Here is a 17,110-nt window from a genome sequence, read left to right on the forward strand (position 1 = left end):
ATATTTATATATATAAAGGCACTGGGGTTAATTTGAGTTGCTTTCTGAGTGTACCGATCGCTTAATGTTTAGCCACGGCACTTACTTTCGTAGAAGCATTCCTTTCTTTGCCGCTGTTGTAAGACGGTGTAAAAAAATTCCCTATGGGTACCCCCATTAGGCTTTCTATTTGTGACTTGAGCAAAAACACGTGTCTAAAAGAACAAGTGACGGTTTTTATTTTCTTCCAAGGAAAAGTGTCTTCTACCCCTATCGACGGCAGGAGGGTTATTTGTTACACAAATCATCCATTGTGTGTGTACGATTTAAAAATAAATGTCTCTTCAAAGTTCTAAAAAGTGAAAAACTTTGGGTTCACAACTCGTTAATGTCTGATACACAACATACAATTTAATGCAAAGCACCCAGAGACTAATTCTTATACCAGGCCTCTGTTCATTCTCCCCCTTGCGCCACAACTTCGACCGCCTCCTCTTACCCTCATCCTTCTAGTTTCTATTCGCTCTTCTTCATCGCATTGCTTGGTTCTTGTCTGAAAAGCCTTTAAAGTACCAAAAACTAGCTACACTTCTATTGTTCACTCTATGGGCCATTTATATGCACATAGATGTATATTAATTAGTCTCCCAACCCGTCACCATAATGAATTTGTCAGTTTTCCGTACTCTCTGCCTGCATGTATCACATTAGCACATAATTTTATGTGTGTCTTCATCGACCAACACGCTTCTCTACTACCATTTACAATTCACGCAGATGCTGAGGCTATTGGGAATATCTTTAAGACACTCCCAAATACATTACGGGTGCGTGAACGATGATGTTATTCGGTGCAGCTCCGTTCTTGTTTCTTTGGCTCTAAAGTTACATGCATCTTCATTTTCAGGTTAGTTGCTTGTGGACTGGGGTGTCTGTGGACTGCCTGCCCACCCTGAGAAGGGGCCATTCATGTTGAGGATGGGAGGGTACAAGGGGTTTTCAAGAGACTGGAAAGACCTAACTGCCCTGTGAGAATTTTAGAGACAAATGTAAGGATTGCAAATTATGCGTAGAGGGAGAAAAAGAGTTACATATACATACATATACTCATATATGAAGAGAGAGAGACACACACACACACACACACACAGAGAGAGAGAGAGCGAGAGAGAGAGAGAGAGAGAGAGAGAGAGAGAGAGAGAGAGAGAGAGAGAGGGGGAGAGAGAGAGAGAGATATTTGTTTTTGTAAAGTGTTTTATTGCGCTGGCAACTGCATAAGGTCATATGAGCGCGCGGGACACACCTAATATTTTCAGTTGGTAGGAACTCCTGAATTTTCCCGGGTGGCGGCCGAAGCCTACTTTTATCGATTTTAGACCACCAAGGGATCTTTAACGTGCGCAACTTGCACACGGACCCTCCGAGATTTTTCGCCCTTGTCCGAGAAGGCTAAGTGTAGATCTTTCTTACCAGAAGATCAGGGGTGTGGCTGAAAGACAGCAGTAAGAAGAAGCGAAGGAGTAGCAGTAGAAAGGCTGCAGAAAGAATCAGGAGCCCAGTGGAAGGGGCAAAGGAGGTGAAGGGGTGGTGGCAGAAGGAGGAGACGAAAGCAGACAACAGAACATTGTTAGAGAGCAGGAAATGAGGTGAAAGAAGACATATTTAGAGAAGAAAATTTTTCTGTCGCTACCCGGATTCGATCCCGGGACCTTTTGAATGAGAGGCCAACACCTTAACCTCTAGGCCACGAGAGCCCCCAGAGAGAGAGAGAGAGAGAGAGAGAGAGAGAGAGAGAGAGAGAGAGAGAGAGAGAGAGAGAGAGAGAGAGAGAGAGAGAGAGAGAGAGAGAGAGGGGGGAGGGAAGGCCTTGAATCAACATTAACATTACTTAGGCCTCTGTAAATCCAAACCAAGCAAACAAACAAACAAAACAAAAAGAACAATAACAGAATATAAAACCTGTTACAAGCAACCTTTTGAAGCTTAAAACGAATACAACTTCAACGCCACCCCCCCCCCCTTTCCAACACTTTGCAATCTAAACTTTCCTTTTGCCAGATCCGAAAAACGAGGTACAAGTTGCACGAATATAAGTCTGTTTTTCCCGGGCTGATGAAGAGAGCCAAAATCTTCAGCCACAAGAATGCTTAGAGTAAAAATTGTATCTCAAGATTATTAGTCAAATCACATTATATCGTTAAAGGTGCGTTTGAAGTACTGTCAAACTATCCTGTTCCGAAACAAAAACTTTGAGAGTTCAGATTCGTCTACAAAATATCACATTGCTAAAACCCCAAAAGGTTCAATCATGCTGCAATCGTAACCGGGAATTGTTGAAGAAGCCAGGTACGCCAGGAAATCCGTTTTGTAACTTTCTTGGGAAATAGGATAGCCTGCACACGGCGTGCTTTACAGTAGATCTAATTGTGCATCAAATTCATTCTTTAATTTGATTCAATCTTTCGAAAGAAGGACGCAGTATTAAAAAATAATAATTTTAGTACGTGCATGCGTGTCAATATTTTCGTGTATTCGACAGATAGATAGATAGATAGAGAGATAGATAGATAAATAGATAGACAGATAGATAGAGGGAGAGGGAGATGGAGAGGGGAGAGAGAGAGAGGCTGAGAGAGACACAGAAAGAGAGAACTACAGAGAGACACAGTCAGAGAGATAGAGAGGCATAGAAAGAGACAGAGAGAGAGACAGAGAGAGAGAGAGAGACAGACAGAGAGAGAGAGAGAGTGGCAGTGTGAGAGTGAGCAGGATAGAGATATAGAGCGAGAGAGAAAGAGAGAAAGAGGGAGAAAGAGAGAGAGGGAGAGAGGGGGGAGAAAGAAAGAAAGAAAGAGAGAGAGACAGAGAGAGACAGAGACAGACAGAGAGAGACAGAGAGAGAGACAGAGAGAGAGAAAGAGAGAGAGAGAGAGAGAGAGAGAGAAAGAGAGAGAGAGAGAGAGAGAGAGAGAGAGAGAGAGAGAGAGAGAGAGAGATTTTGCGCAATCGGGGTTGGTAAAAGTATACCGCCAATTACTGAATGGAATGCAATAAATTAGGAAATCTTCTCATTTTGTTGACACTTTGCGCCCCTAAGAAATCGTTTGTCCCCTTGTTTGATGGGTCTCCGTTTTCTCCTCTGGTCTTAGTTGCTAGAAATTGTACAAGGATGTTATGAGAACACTCGCACTTATCTATATTGGAAACTCTTGTCTTCGAAAGGCAAGCAAGCGTTTTCCCTTAAAGAATTTAGCATCAAACCCTTTTCCTGTGACGTATAGCTTGATTCTTTTTTTCTGTTTGTCACCCTGTTACTTTATTAACCGATTGTATTCTTTGGATTTGCCTTGTTATTGTGAATAGATTCCTCTACACAATGATTAGATCTAGATCTAGGTTAATTGAAAATTTAGGTTAAAAAATTCCATTTTTAGGGGGGGGGATCTTAGTATGGTCTGCCGCTTAAGATACGTTTAAAACATGAACTAGCCGTGAATAGACTTTCAGCACATTTAGTTACAAGACGCTAAGTTTGCTCCATGAAGCACTGCGTGAAAACTTGTGTTTCAGCCATTTTTTTGGGGAGTTGGACATAATAAAAGGGTTATTACAAGGATAGTTACTGCCTCCAAATTTTAGTAGGTATTTTATTACTTAGATGGATACATCTTAAGCTCAGTAGATAGGGTGCTGGACTATGATGCTGATGGCTCTGGTAACAATCCCTGACTAAGTGTTCATGAAATTGTGTTTTCATCGCTTACCACCCCGTTGGTTCAGTCCTCTACACTTTAATATGAACACGTTATAAAATCAATAGGCCGAATCTTCTTCTTTGAGAACCCCGGCTAGATCTCAGGGGTAGGCGACTGCAGGTTCTTCAAACTGCAGTGCAAATGATATTTACTTACATGATCGTTTTTCCTACTTTGTAGAGCGTCCTTGTCTTCGGCAGTCAAATTCTGATCTCGAGAGGTACTCTGTATTTTTTATATTGAGAAAAGTATTTTTAGTTCAGGTTGGAATTAATTTTCAATTTTGCCCGAGGGTGGCAAAAGCCAACTGTTATCGCTTTTAGAACCATCAAGGGATCTTTAACATTCGCAACTTACACAAGGGAACTCTGAGATTTTCCCCCTTTTCCCAAGAGCGCTAGGTGCTCAATCTTACTTACCTTAAGATCAGATGTTTGGCTGAAAAGACAGCAGTAAGAAAGACATCACATCGGTCATATCACAGGTTAACCCTTATAGGCAGGATCGGAGCTGCCGGCTGTCTAGATTATCTAAATTGTTTGATGTAGACAGAAACGTTACGCAACCATTGTTTTTTTTAAAAGTATTTTTTTGTGTCTGACCTCGGGTGAAAGTTTGCAAAAGCAATGATTCCTCTAGGATTGCGTTGCTGCTTGGACTAAACGACAGCATTGCGTGTTAGGAAACTGAGCCCTGTCATTGTTCGAGACCCGGTAATTTGCACAGAGGAATGTACTCCCTTCGTCCCTCGATTTTCTAAAGAGGATAAAGACAATGCAGGCCCGCAATTGCACTTTGTGAACGAACGGAACAAAAAGTGTAAGAATAAAAAGGGACAAACCGATGCGTAAAAAGTTGAGACAAAGCTGGAGGAACTGTTGAAACAGTGACACCAAGAACGTTGCCCTGTCCAGAACAAAATCGCCAACAGCTACCCCTCCCCCACCTCATGCCCTCCCCTTCCTCCTGCTTCCTCTTTTTCTCTACCACTACTACCACCAGAAACAACCTTCACCTCCTCTTTCTTCTCTGCCATCCTCTCTTTCTCCTGTTCACGCTTCAATCATCCCAATCACACCTAAGATCCAATATTGTTCCAGCTGATAACTTTCAGAGATGTGGAGTATATCATTTCCAAAACATAGCCTCCTTTGACATCGATCCAAAAGTCTGACTGACAGATAGCCGAAAAAGCCCGTCTGGAATAATTTGTGATATGGCTGTCTGCGTCACTAACATCAAACAAAAGCTCCAATAGAAAAAGGAAACACTGTAATCAAAATCAAAACAAAGGAAACACCACCCGCATCCCTCCTTTTGCAAATCATGCACAAGAGAAGGCAGGCGACAGTTGCAAAAAAAATAATTCCGATGCATTCAGTATCCTCAGTGTTTGTATAAACACAAACCATTCCCTTGTTCTCACAATAAAAGAGAGAACGCGATAGCCGTTGATTGGATGGTCGGCTATGCTCTCTGTGAGAGAGCACCCTCTTATTTCAACTCGCCTTATTTGCATAATTCCATCACGCTTTCTGCACCCCATTGAGCTATCTCTCTGTCGCTTCTAATTCAGCTTCGTTCATGCATACAGAAAATTCGTCATGGTCCTGGCTATGCCCCACATTGGACCAAAACTTTGGAGATGTGAAATCATTCCTTCCCCTTCTCTTTCTAATCTTACTCTAACTTCTCGTCCATCTCCTCATCCTCCTCCTCCTTGCCCCTCCATACCAACCACCTCTTCCTCTTTTACCCGTTCTTGTCACTGGTACTCCCTCCCTCTTTCAGGCGCTTGATTCCTCCCCCTTCCCCCACAAAATTCGTCATGACCACGTTAAAAAGCGCATAGAATTCCTTTTCTCAGGAATGTAGGTTCATGCTTTAACTTATATAACATAATTATTCTCACTGAAGCTTTGACGAGATCGTTTTCACGAGTCAGTAATCACGAAGCCTGTGAGAGAACAGATTTAATTATTTATATTAACTGAATTACACTCTCATTCGAACATCTCTTTCGTTGTTTTGCAAATACGTTGGCATCATATTCAAACAGTTTTGTAATTTAACATGCTGCTATCAAGAAAGGAGAATCAATTCTTGGCTTTAAGTACTTAGATATTTCCCACAAAAGACTTGAGATCAGTTAACATAATTTGGGGAACATACTCTTTCGGGTACTTTATGTATCTGCAGGCATTTATTTGACAAAACCGTTTCCACCTGAATTGCTTAAATATTGTCGATGAGTCTTATCATTCTTATGTTAATTATAATTCTTTAAAAAATCAAAGCAAAAAATAAAACCAATCAACAACAAACTAAACAAACAACAAAAAAAGTAACACGCTCCAACCTCACAAACAAAGAAAACATCACAGAAAGCAGATCTGGGCCCACAAAGCATGTAAGTCAGATAAAACTTCAGACAAATACAGTGGTGTCGCGTGGGTTGCAAACAAGGTGGTGCATAATTGGAAAGTGAGCAAAAGGGCAATAGGATTGGTAGCTACTATTTAGATTTCTAGAGAAAGTCAATTAGAATCTGCAGGATATCCCGTAATCTAGATCTATCGATATTTACAACTGTATCTGTTTCTAGATGAAACCGCATAAAAGCTGCAATAAAGTGAAACATTACTAACAACTCACTACGCTCACCATCTGAGAAGATTAAAAGATTTCTAATTACTTCTTGCAGCACCAGGACTTGCTACACAATAGAGGGAGACAACAGTTTCGATACCCGTTCTTCATTGAGTTACCGTAGACTCTACTAGTGTAGTAGATAGGCTCGCGGAAACTTGGATCAAATTTTTAGCTTGCACCAAATTTGTGCCGCGAAGAGCAGTTTCATGCACCTTTCTTCTTGTGTGGGAAAGACGATGCCAAGATTTCTCTACAGTGACAAAAATAACTTTGGTGCAAAGATTTTGCTTGCTCCCAGCAGACACTACCGCAACCGGTGCGACGAGCATAAACCATCCTCGCCGTCTATCCCTTCACTGGTGCAGCCAGCGGGTGACGGATCGCAAGGATTTAGATGTAGATCTAGAGCACTGGCTGGTTTAGAACAATTAGAAAGGGAGGGGGGGGGTGAAGGCCAGGGTTAGGTGGAGCGCTTGCACCAATTGCACCCATGGCGCCCCGCCACTGGACAAATATATTTTGAGATTCAGCTCACAACCGTGCACTTCTCTTTAAAACCAATTTCCATGAATAATTTTGGGAGTAAAACATTTATAAACAGTCTTAATTTGGAATCTCGAATTTACTTCGTTAATGGACTACATGAAAGTGACGTTTAAGCCAACAAGAAAACACGACGAAGAGCACATGATTGACCTTCAAATGCCATAATCAATGCTATCTCCGAGTGAACGTATAGATCAATATGCCTAAAGGATAACGTCTCCCTCTTCATCCCTTGAAAATGAACAGAACTAAATGCCCCTGCTTACGAAATTCGTTTGGAAGGAAACGAAGGTTGGATATTAAATGCTGGATACGCTCTTATTTCCAGACATTATTGGACATATTTTCCTAAACATAAGCAAACCATGGCTTTATTTGAAAAATATGAAAATTGCGAGAATCTGAAACCGGCCGAGGTATTTCATTTTGCGAAAGGGGCAATACTGGTTTTAACTGCCATGAGAGCCAACATCTACACAAGCGTGCAGTTTCGGGATGAATTGGATCCTCGCCCATTTTATCGCCACATATTGAACTCTTTCTGCTATGTACACGCATAAAGATATACAATATTTTTTGTTAGATATCTCAGGCCACTAACGGTGTCTGGGATATGCAAATGTGCTCAAAAAAGCTTGGAGTTTAATTTTTTCCTCGTGTTGTGAGTAATCATTTCCTGCTCACGGTGTTATGGTGATAAAATGCTAATACCTCAGTATTGTTGCGAAACGAGGTAATAAAAAGAGAACAGTGTTGTCGTCGCTATCCAATGATATTTACAAAGCGTCTATGGGGAGACACTGAGATATTACTTCTATCATAGGAGAAACTTATAACAAAAACGCCATCCTGTTCTCAATAACACCTCACGGTGCACAGGAACTTGAGACAGCAATAAATGCACCCACAAAAGCCACTTCTCCCGAGTGTTTCCCGTGTTTTGAAACGAACGACCTCGATATTGTCAGGCCTCGGCTTGGTTATTTACGTCAGACGAGTAGCTCCACACGAGCAGTTTGTAAGGCCGTCTTCGTTGTGTACCTAGGCGATCATAAATCGATTATATGACCGTCTAGTTGTGTACCCATGCGAGCCCTGAAGAAACTCAGTCACCTTTGTTGTCATCATAGACATTTGTAATCGTATTTCGATCTATCTTTATAATATTTCCCTCATAAGCCCCCTCATTTTTCATTTTCAAACAAGAAAGTAAGATAGTTAATCAGTAGTTTAGATTCAATTCAAAAGCTCATTGCATTTGAATGAATTTCGTTCACGTAGTGAACCGTATTCAGGTGTTTTTATTTCAAATCCATTTATTTTGATAATCTAAATCGGGCACCTACCTCAGGAGACTGCAATTAAGTTGATTATCCTTTTGGCGTCAACTAAGGAAGATGTACTTGCAACTCCTCTACAACGCGACATGAGGGCTGTACCAAGTCAGTGAATGTTTTTACAGACTGGGTCGGGGGAGGGGGGAGGGTTATTAGGACAGGCGATTACAAGTAAGGCAATATTCAATTCTTAACAGGAAATTATAATTCTTTTAAATTTTTGATCTAGGTTTTAGACTTTAAACATGTGCCTGTCTGATTTGGTGGTGAAGAGAACCAAACCAGTAAGGGTCATTTAGTGCTGGGAACGCAAATTAGACAGGTGGAAACAAAACAGAGAAAGAAAATCAAATGTGCCTGTGATAACAGGACAGTCTCCTAGAGCCGTTCATCAGCACTGTTTCTATTTGACGGGATATGGAGCCATCAATCCTCTATACGAACAATATATAAATGGTTACTGTTGCAGGTTTAGGATCAAACTTCAGCTCAGACTGTATTACTACAGAATTACTTAAATGCCAAACGTATCATCAATGCCTTTGTACAAGACATACAATTAAGATTTCAGAAGGAAACGAGTTCTCTCCTATATGTTTGCTTGAATAGTATACTTTTTCGTTTCTCAAACCGAAAAATAACTCATTCCATAGAATAATCTTTCACGTAGAAAGGTATGTTATATATAATGCGTTTCTCCTAACCAAGCGACAAACTGTTTCTACGAACAAAAATGTAATTATCGCCACCAGTGCCAGAGAAGACATTTTGTTATCTCAGTACAATCATTGTTTCTTCTCACTAGGAACGACTACAGAAAGTTGGCTAGACGACAAGTTACTACTTTCTTAGGGAGACGAAAGAAAGAAACAATACTCCTTAGTAGTTCTGACGATGATACTTATGCCGTTGTCGTTAAAAGGCTCATTTTATGAGGTGGCGTTGATTGTGTACGGAAAATAAACGTTCAACTTTTCAGAGGGCACCTGCTGAGAAACTAAACAAAACTTTCTGATAAACACATCTATTTTTTGTTTGGACATTGATTGCACGAGCGTGTTTTTCTTCTTTTCTTAAAAGAAGGTGGTGGTTTTTTTAAAATACAATCTCTGACAGAACAAATGCCAAAACCCAGAAATAGCGATTTTTTAAACAGAAAAATTCGCCGCCCAAGCCATTTAGGAAGCTTACTTAATTTCTCAAACAGAGGACTGAGCTATCTTACAAAATCGTCTTTGGTATAATGCATCTCCCAGAGGAGGAACAATGCTCGTGTTCTCTGATCGATACCGGAACTATCAGATCGGCAGATCATTTGGGGATAGACTGTTGCTCGCAATTAGTAAAAGCTGTTAGGATCAACCTGGATACTATTTTGCAGCTAAGACAAAACGATAATGAGCTATAAGAATTTCACAGACAAAGACTTATGGTAACTATTGTTATTCCCCTTAACGAATATCACTCGCTTTTCGATACTTTTAAAACTCTTAGATATATTGGTAGCCCAGATTCCACATCTCAGACATATCGACACGAAATAAACCTGAGATAATTTTGTCTAATGTAAGATTAAAGCAGACCAGTTACAGATTGTTTGCTGTTATTTAACACTCCTGTGCTGTTAATAGATTTCGAGGAATACTATGAAAAGTACCGTCTCTCACTGGTTTCTGTATCAGTTTATTTTCCGACTAGACATAATGGTAAAGATGTCCGGCGACAGGATTCACACTGTGGAATGTCTTGGTACAACTTTTTGCTATACCGGTGCCGTACTGACCCTTAAATTGGACGAGTGTCGGAGGAAAGACTCGTGGAATGCAAGGGAAAGATGCGATCCCTGAAACTAAAAGGTCGGGGTGGATAAGTGAGTGACACCCTATCAAAGACTGGCCCCGGGTTTGGGGGTTGGGGGGGGGGGGGGGGTGGAGGAGGGGGGAGTCGCATCTTTCCATACTATATTATTTTCTTTTCTTACTTTGCAATTCAAAATTATCCGGGTATATTCAATCAGTCCTAAAAATAGCATGTTTCAGAGGCAATATTAGTTATATGTGAGTTTTTCGTGAACTGACTGTGAACTGTGGAAAGTGTTCTTTGAAGCATGTTGGCAAGGAGCATATTTTATTGACCTCAATAACTGCTCTGTATCCAATATAAACAATGCCGTAAACATAAGCTTATATATGAATCTTCCATGCTCACTTTTTCAATTAGCCAAATAGTTGATATTATGTACACAGTGATTCTCAACCCATGACATGTGCAACTTACTTTTTTTCCCTTTGTTCTCTTGCTCGTTGATCTGTGTCTGTGGTGTAGCAGTTGGGCGCTTCATTGTCGCATGTAGTCAGTATACACGAATTTGATTCCAAAGTGGAGTGCAATTTTTAACAAATGTCTTTGTGTTTCTGTTGAGATGTATCACTCTCAGCCCAGGGTGGCCCTGACAAGCAGAGTAGAAAACTCGCCTCCTTAAAAACCAAAGATCGGGGCGTAAAAGCACCTGAATTTAGAAAAAAAATCTTGCTTGTCTGTCTTTTTGCTTTCCTGTTTTTGACACCTTTGACAATTATTATCCTACACGTATTTTCTGACGAAATATAAACTGAGTTTCAATTCATTTCACAGACTGTCAGAACCTCCGATGAGACGGCTGGCTTTGGATGTTGACAAGAAACAGGAAGATTAGGAGTATTCGTCGGTTGCCTGCAATAATGGAGGCGAAGAATTTCATCTTTTACCATGACGAAATTACACTGGCGGAGTAAACATGTCAACGGCTTTTTGCGCACCGAAAGTGTGGAATTATACACTTCATTATTTCACTTCAGGAGTCAGCAATTCCTATAAAATATCAGAAAAATATGTCCTTTGGATTTGTATCTTAACACTCCTTGTTCCAAATGGCCTTAATGCGTCTCCATCCTCATCATCTCATTCTAAATCTGATTCAACCTCAAAACATAGCACATCGAAATTCCCGAAAAACAGAACTCCCACGCTCTTTTCGTCTTCACTAGTCAGAGACCCGGCTACGTACCCAAATAACAATGACAACGATAGAAACTTCAACAACTCCTATCCTTTCTTCTTCAACTTTACCGACGAAGACTACAGCGACGATAATTTGACGACCTCAGAGCCAAAGATTTTCTACGAGGCGCCAGAAGAAATTATTTTAGGGTACCTTACCAGCTTGGACAAGAAAAAAGGGGCGTTGTACATCCCGTGGGGCCATCTCATCTCGGGCGCAATCACGTACGCTGTGCAGAAAGTCAACGATGACCCTGACCTTCTCCCCAACACGACTCTCAAGTTCGTCATCGGGGACACCAGAGGGGAGGAGATAGAGAGTCTTCATCAAACCGCGGAGTTTATTAACAAGAAGGTGCACGCTATCATAGGCCCTCAGGAGACATGTGTGCACGAGGCCAGACTCGCAGCGGCTTTCAACGTACCCATGATTTCTTACGTGAGTACTGTTATCATTAAAATTTTATTGTCTGCTGCACAATGATAACATACCCGTGCGGGTGAATGTAGTGCTCCTCTTGGAGGTCATAAGTATTGTCTCTTCTTTCGTTATTTGTATCTGTCAGTCTTAATTCTTCATATTGTATGTTGCATACCCGTTGTCTGTTTACTCAAGTTAAACAATTTTGTTACAGAATCCTACCCCCTATTACGTCATTTATGTCTTGGCATTTATTGATATTTTGAGAGTGGCAGCAAAAATATTAATACCTTCTCTTTTACTATGAATACATTTATCCCTAATATTTTTAAGTAAATGAAAGAACTCAGACATTATTAGAATTTCATTCCTCATTAAAAAACAAGATGAACTCCTTTTTTCAAGATCAGTTTTGGCTATCAGTTGTGATACAGCCCCGCACAGCCACTGGCATCCATCAGGGGGCCGGTCACGATGTCTTCGTCTACTTAGGCAAGCATCGGTATAAAAATAATATCTTTGTTAAGGAAAATGAAGACATTGCACTTTCATATGTGCAGATTTCTTTTTGCTACCCAAAAGAGAAATTGATTTCACTCAAATCGCGAGCTGAGTGTCATCTTGCAATTACTATAGTTCTCAACTTTTGGGACTTTTTGGGACTGTCAAGGCTATTGAGAGTTATGACGATTATTGCCAGCGTTCCGTAGAATTTCAGTTTCCATTTATTTCTATCATCAGCTTTCGCGTCTGGAATATTTCTTTCAAATTACATTACTCTAAAACCTGGAAAAAATGGAGCTATTACAAGATAACACTAAGCTCGTGAAATTGTGATAAGATAATTCCGCAGGTAAATTATTTTCTCCGCCAGAGCCAAATAAATGCCTGGCTTCAAATTTTGAGCTTTTATGAATACGCCAGTCAGTCGGTCCAGTGCGTTTTTTTTTCATCTCAGTTCGGAACAAAGAAAGCATTCAACATTGTAACAAACAAAAGTCCATTATAAATGAAATAGAACACCCCCAATAAAAAAGAATCAAAATTCTTCAATCCTCTCCAGAGGAAACGACCCCCTCCAAAAACAAAACAAAACGACAACACCAAAAACATACACAAAAAACAGTGCCCCCGCTCCGATCCGTACAATCAAAACTACTTCAAACAAATTAGGAGGGGTAATCATTTAAAAGATTAATATACATATTGCGTACGTGGTACAAAGTAATAAACATCTACCGTGGGGATCCTTAAAGTAATGTTTTTTTTGTATTTACCGTCTCTGTTTCTTTGACTCTTTCTATTGTCTTCTTTTCACTAACCATAGGGTTGCGTGCTCTGGCCTCGAAAGAACCTAGTGGGGCGTTAACCCTATCAATCATTCACACAATTTGCGCGGCCCGATGCCCTAAAAAGCTGGTAGCGCTCAGAAGCAGGCTCACGTTTTTTAATGGAAAAATACAAACACCATTGTCAATTGCTCACTCAGACGTCGAATGTACACCAGAAAGGCGTGAGGTCGATTTCTAGCTTTGCCCAGAGAAGGACGATGAATGAATCGTGGGGTATTGTACTTTTCTCTTCTTCCCAGTTTACGCTGCTACAGAAGGATACACCAGTTTCTGAGGTATGGTGGTAATGCAGCTTTCCTTCGCACGCTGGAGGGGCGAGTTCCGTTCCCATGTAGGTAATTTAGAACGAGTGTTTCCGTCTTGCTGCTGGGACTTTGGACCCTTTTCAGCACAGATTGGCCCTGGCACACTGGATCGAAAGAGTCCGTCTCCTGCATCATTAAAAATATATGAACAGGGGCTTTAAGACGTTTACAAATACCACCCCTCTAAAAAAAAACAACAACAAAAAAAAACAACAGCTGCCCCCCCCCCCCCGCAGCAACAACAACAACAACAGAAAAAACACTAACTTGACATTCGACATGGACTGAGCATACCAATGACAAAGTGATAATGTTTGAACGTCTACCAGCACTGCGTGTGTCCCACTGTTGTTGCAAAGTAGGAATACTGGAACCAGAGGGTCGACCAAGAGTTGAGCTGAATAAATGTGGTCGTAATACCAGAGATGATATACAACTATAGCAATAATGTTAACTTTATATAGTAGTTTCTTTTGAAACCATTACCTGTTTTTTTTTGTTAGGGGGGGGGGGGGGGTTAAGTTTTGATCTTGATAAAACAGGGAAACATTGTCAACTGAAACATGCTAACGCGGCATTTACTTGGACCCGGTTTCGTCTCGTTTAATCGACACCAACGAAAAAAACAACTCCATCTTCAATTCTCTAAATACGCGTGAGTTCCTAAAATCCGTAATTTTTATACGGAAGACCTTACATTTAAACCAAACCGTACTAGATCTAGATCATTAATAATTTATTAATAGATGCGCCAGCCATTCGTATAAACACAAAAAAGTAAATGCGTATATGAGCGTCACAACGATTACGAGGAGCAGTGACCTGTTTCCTCGAGGATATAAATACGACCCCACGGTGACCCCTTTCCCCTTCACCCTCTTCCCAACTGCGATCCTGGATGTGGCTCTCTCGACCAAGCTAATTTGTATATAGGAGAGGTGTAGTAGGGGGAGGGGGGGTTGTTATATTTCACTTTACGTTTACCCGGAAGGGAGTCTGCAGAGCAAAGACTGAGATTAGGGCGTCCGATCAGTCTCAAAGAGGGTCAGTGGAAGTCACCATGGAAATTGCTTGTAGGCTGGGTGGCCTTAATATTGGTTCTGGAAAGCCGTGACTTTGATGTCGTTGTTGGGCTATTGGCCTTGCCCACGAAGTTTGTTTGTTTGTTTATTTATTTGGGTAGAGAGAAGGACATCGGCTCAATAGTGGTACTTTAGTGCTGGGAAAAAGTAAGACCGATAGACAGACAGAAACAACAAAGGGAAAGTAAAGAGATGGGACCTACCATTGCCCACCTACAGCTAGCACTCGATTCCCACCTGTTAAAGCTCAGATTTTTGTGGGATTCCATTTGTCATATGTTTTTCAGGGATAGCAAGATGCTCAAAACCTTTGTGTCTATTCAAGTGTCCCAGAACTACATTCATATTCGCCTGTTTAACGGTGGGTGGTTGAATGGCACAACTGGTCGGTACTACTTCTGTTCTATCCCTCTTTTGTTTCTTTCCCTCTGTCTTATTATTTCCCTGTACTCAATGAGCATTATTGTATCAATGGGCACCTATTTACTCAGAAATGGACCTGTTAAAACATCCAAAAGAAATACACCCTCCCTTTTTTCAGAAAGGCAATGAAAGAAAAGATGCAAAGTAAATAATAGAAACTATGAAACAAAAACTATCAGCCAGCATTAAATACAAACCACAAGCGACCTTGCCAATGCATCCAACCTTTTGGCCTCTGAGTCATATGAACACGGGTATCACCCAATAATTTTCTATTTGATGAGTGATTCACGGACTTGTCAACTCTTTAGGATCGAGACATCTGTCATATTTATTCATACATTACTTCGAGATAATTCCTGCTTTATGCATAATCTCAACTGTGGACTCACGCTACCTTTTGATGGTGATTACAGTTCAAAATGTAATATGCGTGCTTACGTACATACACTCATACGGAAATAGTACACACACATTATCTATCTATCTATCTATCTATCTATCTATCTATCTATCTATCTATCTATCTATCTATCTATCTATCTATCTATCTATCTATCTATCTATCTATCTATCTATAATTTTTGGGCTTTGTTCGATAATAATGATAATGATGATGATGATGATGATGATGATGATGATGATGATGGTGATAACAATATTGATAATAATATTAAGAATAGGAAGAAGAAAAAGAGGAATGATAATAAAAATAACAATACTACTACTACTACTACTACTACTACTACTACTACTACTACTACTACTACTACTACTACTACTACTACTACTACTACTACTGCTGCTACTACTACTACTACAACTGCTGCTGCTACTACTACTACTACTACTACTACTACTACTACTGCTACTACTACTACTGCTACTACTACTACTACTACTACTACTACTACTACTACTACTACTACTACTACTACTACTACTACTACTACTACTACTACTACTACTACTACTACTACTACTACTACTGGTGCTGCGCTACTACTACAACTACTGCTATTGCTACTACTCCTACTACTGCTACAACTACTACTACTCCACACTAGGGCAGTGCTATTGACTGAAGTTGTCTGTAGGACATTCCCAAAGGGCAGATATTAACATGTTCTTATTATGCACAGTACAATTGTAAATGGGCTGATTTAGCAATGTCATGTTCATACTGTGCCGGAACAACATTGGGGGAACTGCTGCTTTTTCTTTCCTCATCCTTACTATCGTCATTTTTTCTCTACTTCTTTCGCATGTTTGTCACTCTCTTGTAAACTGCTATATCCGGGGTGCCTTGATGCCTTGATAGTCGAAGCAGGCTTTGTGCTGTTGAGGCTAGAGAGGTGAGCAGATTAAGTCTGATTTCCCATTTGGACTTCTCTGTTGACATCCACACCTTGGCGCTCATATGATCTTATGCAGTTGCGAGCACGTAATAATAATTGTAATAACACTTGCCGCTCCCATGAGGAAAGGGGATACAATATTGTGTGCAAATAGTTTCCTCTCGACTCGGGTTCGAGGATCCTGTGTCGGAATGTCCGCAACATTATGTTTAAATAAGACTCGAAAGGAATAACTGGGATATGTGTTCAGAGAGTGGAATATGACTACTGTACATTACCTGGTTGTCAACTTGCTACCTACAACCCCCTTACGAAATCACCAACATATCTGCTACTGTACTGTCTACCTACTAAGGTCCTCTCATCACTTGTCTTGGACCGCTAGATTAGGCCAATACTAACAAGGTCACCTTAGTAAAGACTGTGCCCACCATTTCGGAACTTCACGGTGACATTAAAGATGGTTCAGTAGGGAACGGGATAGCGGGTGCCAACATCCCTCGTGACTCATCAGAGCAGAGTAAGATAGGGCTAACGCTAATATTATTTAAAAACCCCCCAACCAAAACAACTAACAGAAGCATGTCTTCTTAATAATTATATACATAAACACCCTGCCACATCATCACTCATCACCACCACCACCGTCATTTCTAAAGTCATTTTTGCTCTCAGATCCTTCACAAACATCTATAGTTATCTTGAACACCTATACATGTAACAGTTACATGTTATAACACTTATGTAAGTCATGCATTATTGGGCACTCTCATACGTACATTTTTCTTCTAATCAGATGGCATCAATAGCATAGAAATGGGCAAGGGACAAAAAAAATGATGATGATGATGATGATGATGA

General features: G+C 40.6%; 1 protein-coding gene across 1 annotated transcript in view; it reads left to right on the forward strand.

The window, feature by feature from the left end:
- The first annotated feature begins 10,612 nt into the window (after positions 1-10,612).
- The window catches only part of LOC101863071 (receptor-type guanylate cyclase Gyc76C), a 135,487-nt gene continuing 128,989 nt past the window's right edge, over positions 10,613-17,110 (forward strand). Inside the window, exon 1 of the mRNA XM_013084916.2 lies at positions 10,613-11,747. Within this exon, the coding sequence (XP_012940370.1) occupies positions 11,046-11,747 (702 nt within the window). The 5' untranslated portion in view covers positions 10,613-11,045. The remainder of the gene's footprint in view (positions 11,748-17,110) is intronic.

This window comes from Aplysia californica, unplaced genomic scaffold, assembly GCF_000002075.1.
Source record: "Aplysia californica isolate F4 #8 unplaced genomic scaffold, AplCal3.0 scaffold00014, whole genome shotgun sequence".
Classification (NCBI taxonomy): Eukaryota; Metazoa; Mollusca; class Gastropoda; order Aplysiida; family Aplysiidae; genus Aplysia; species Aplysia californica.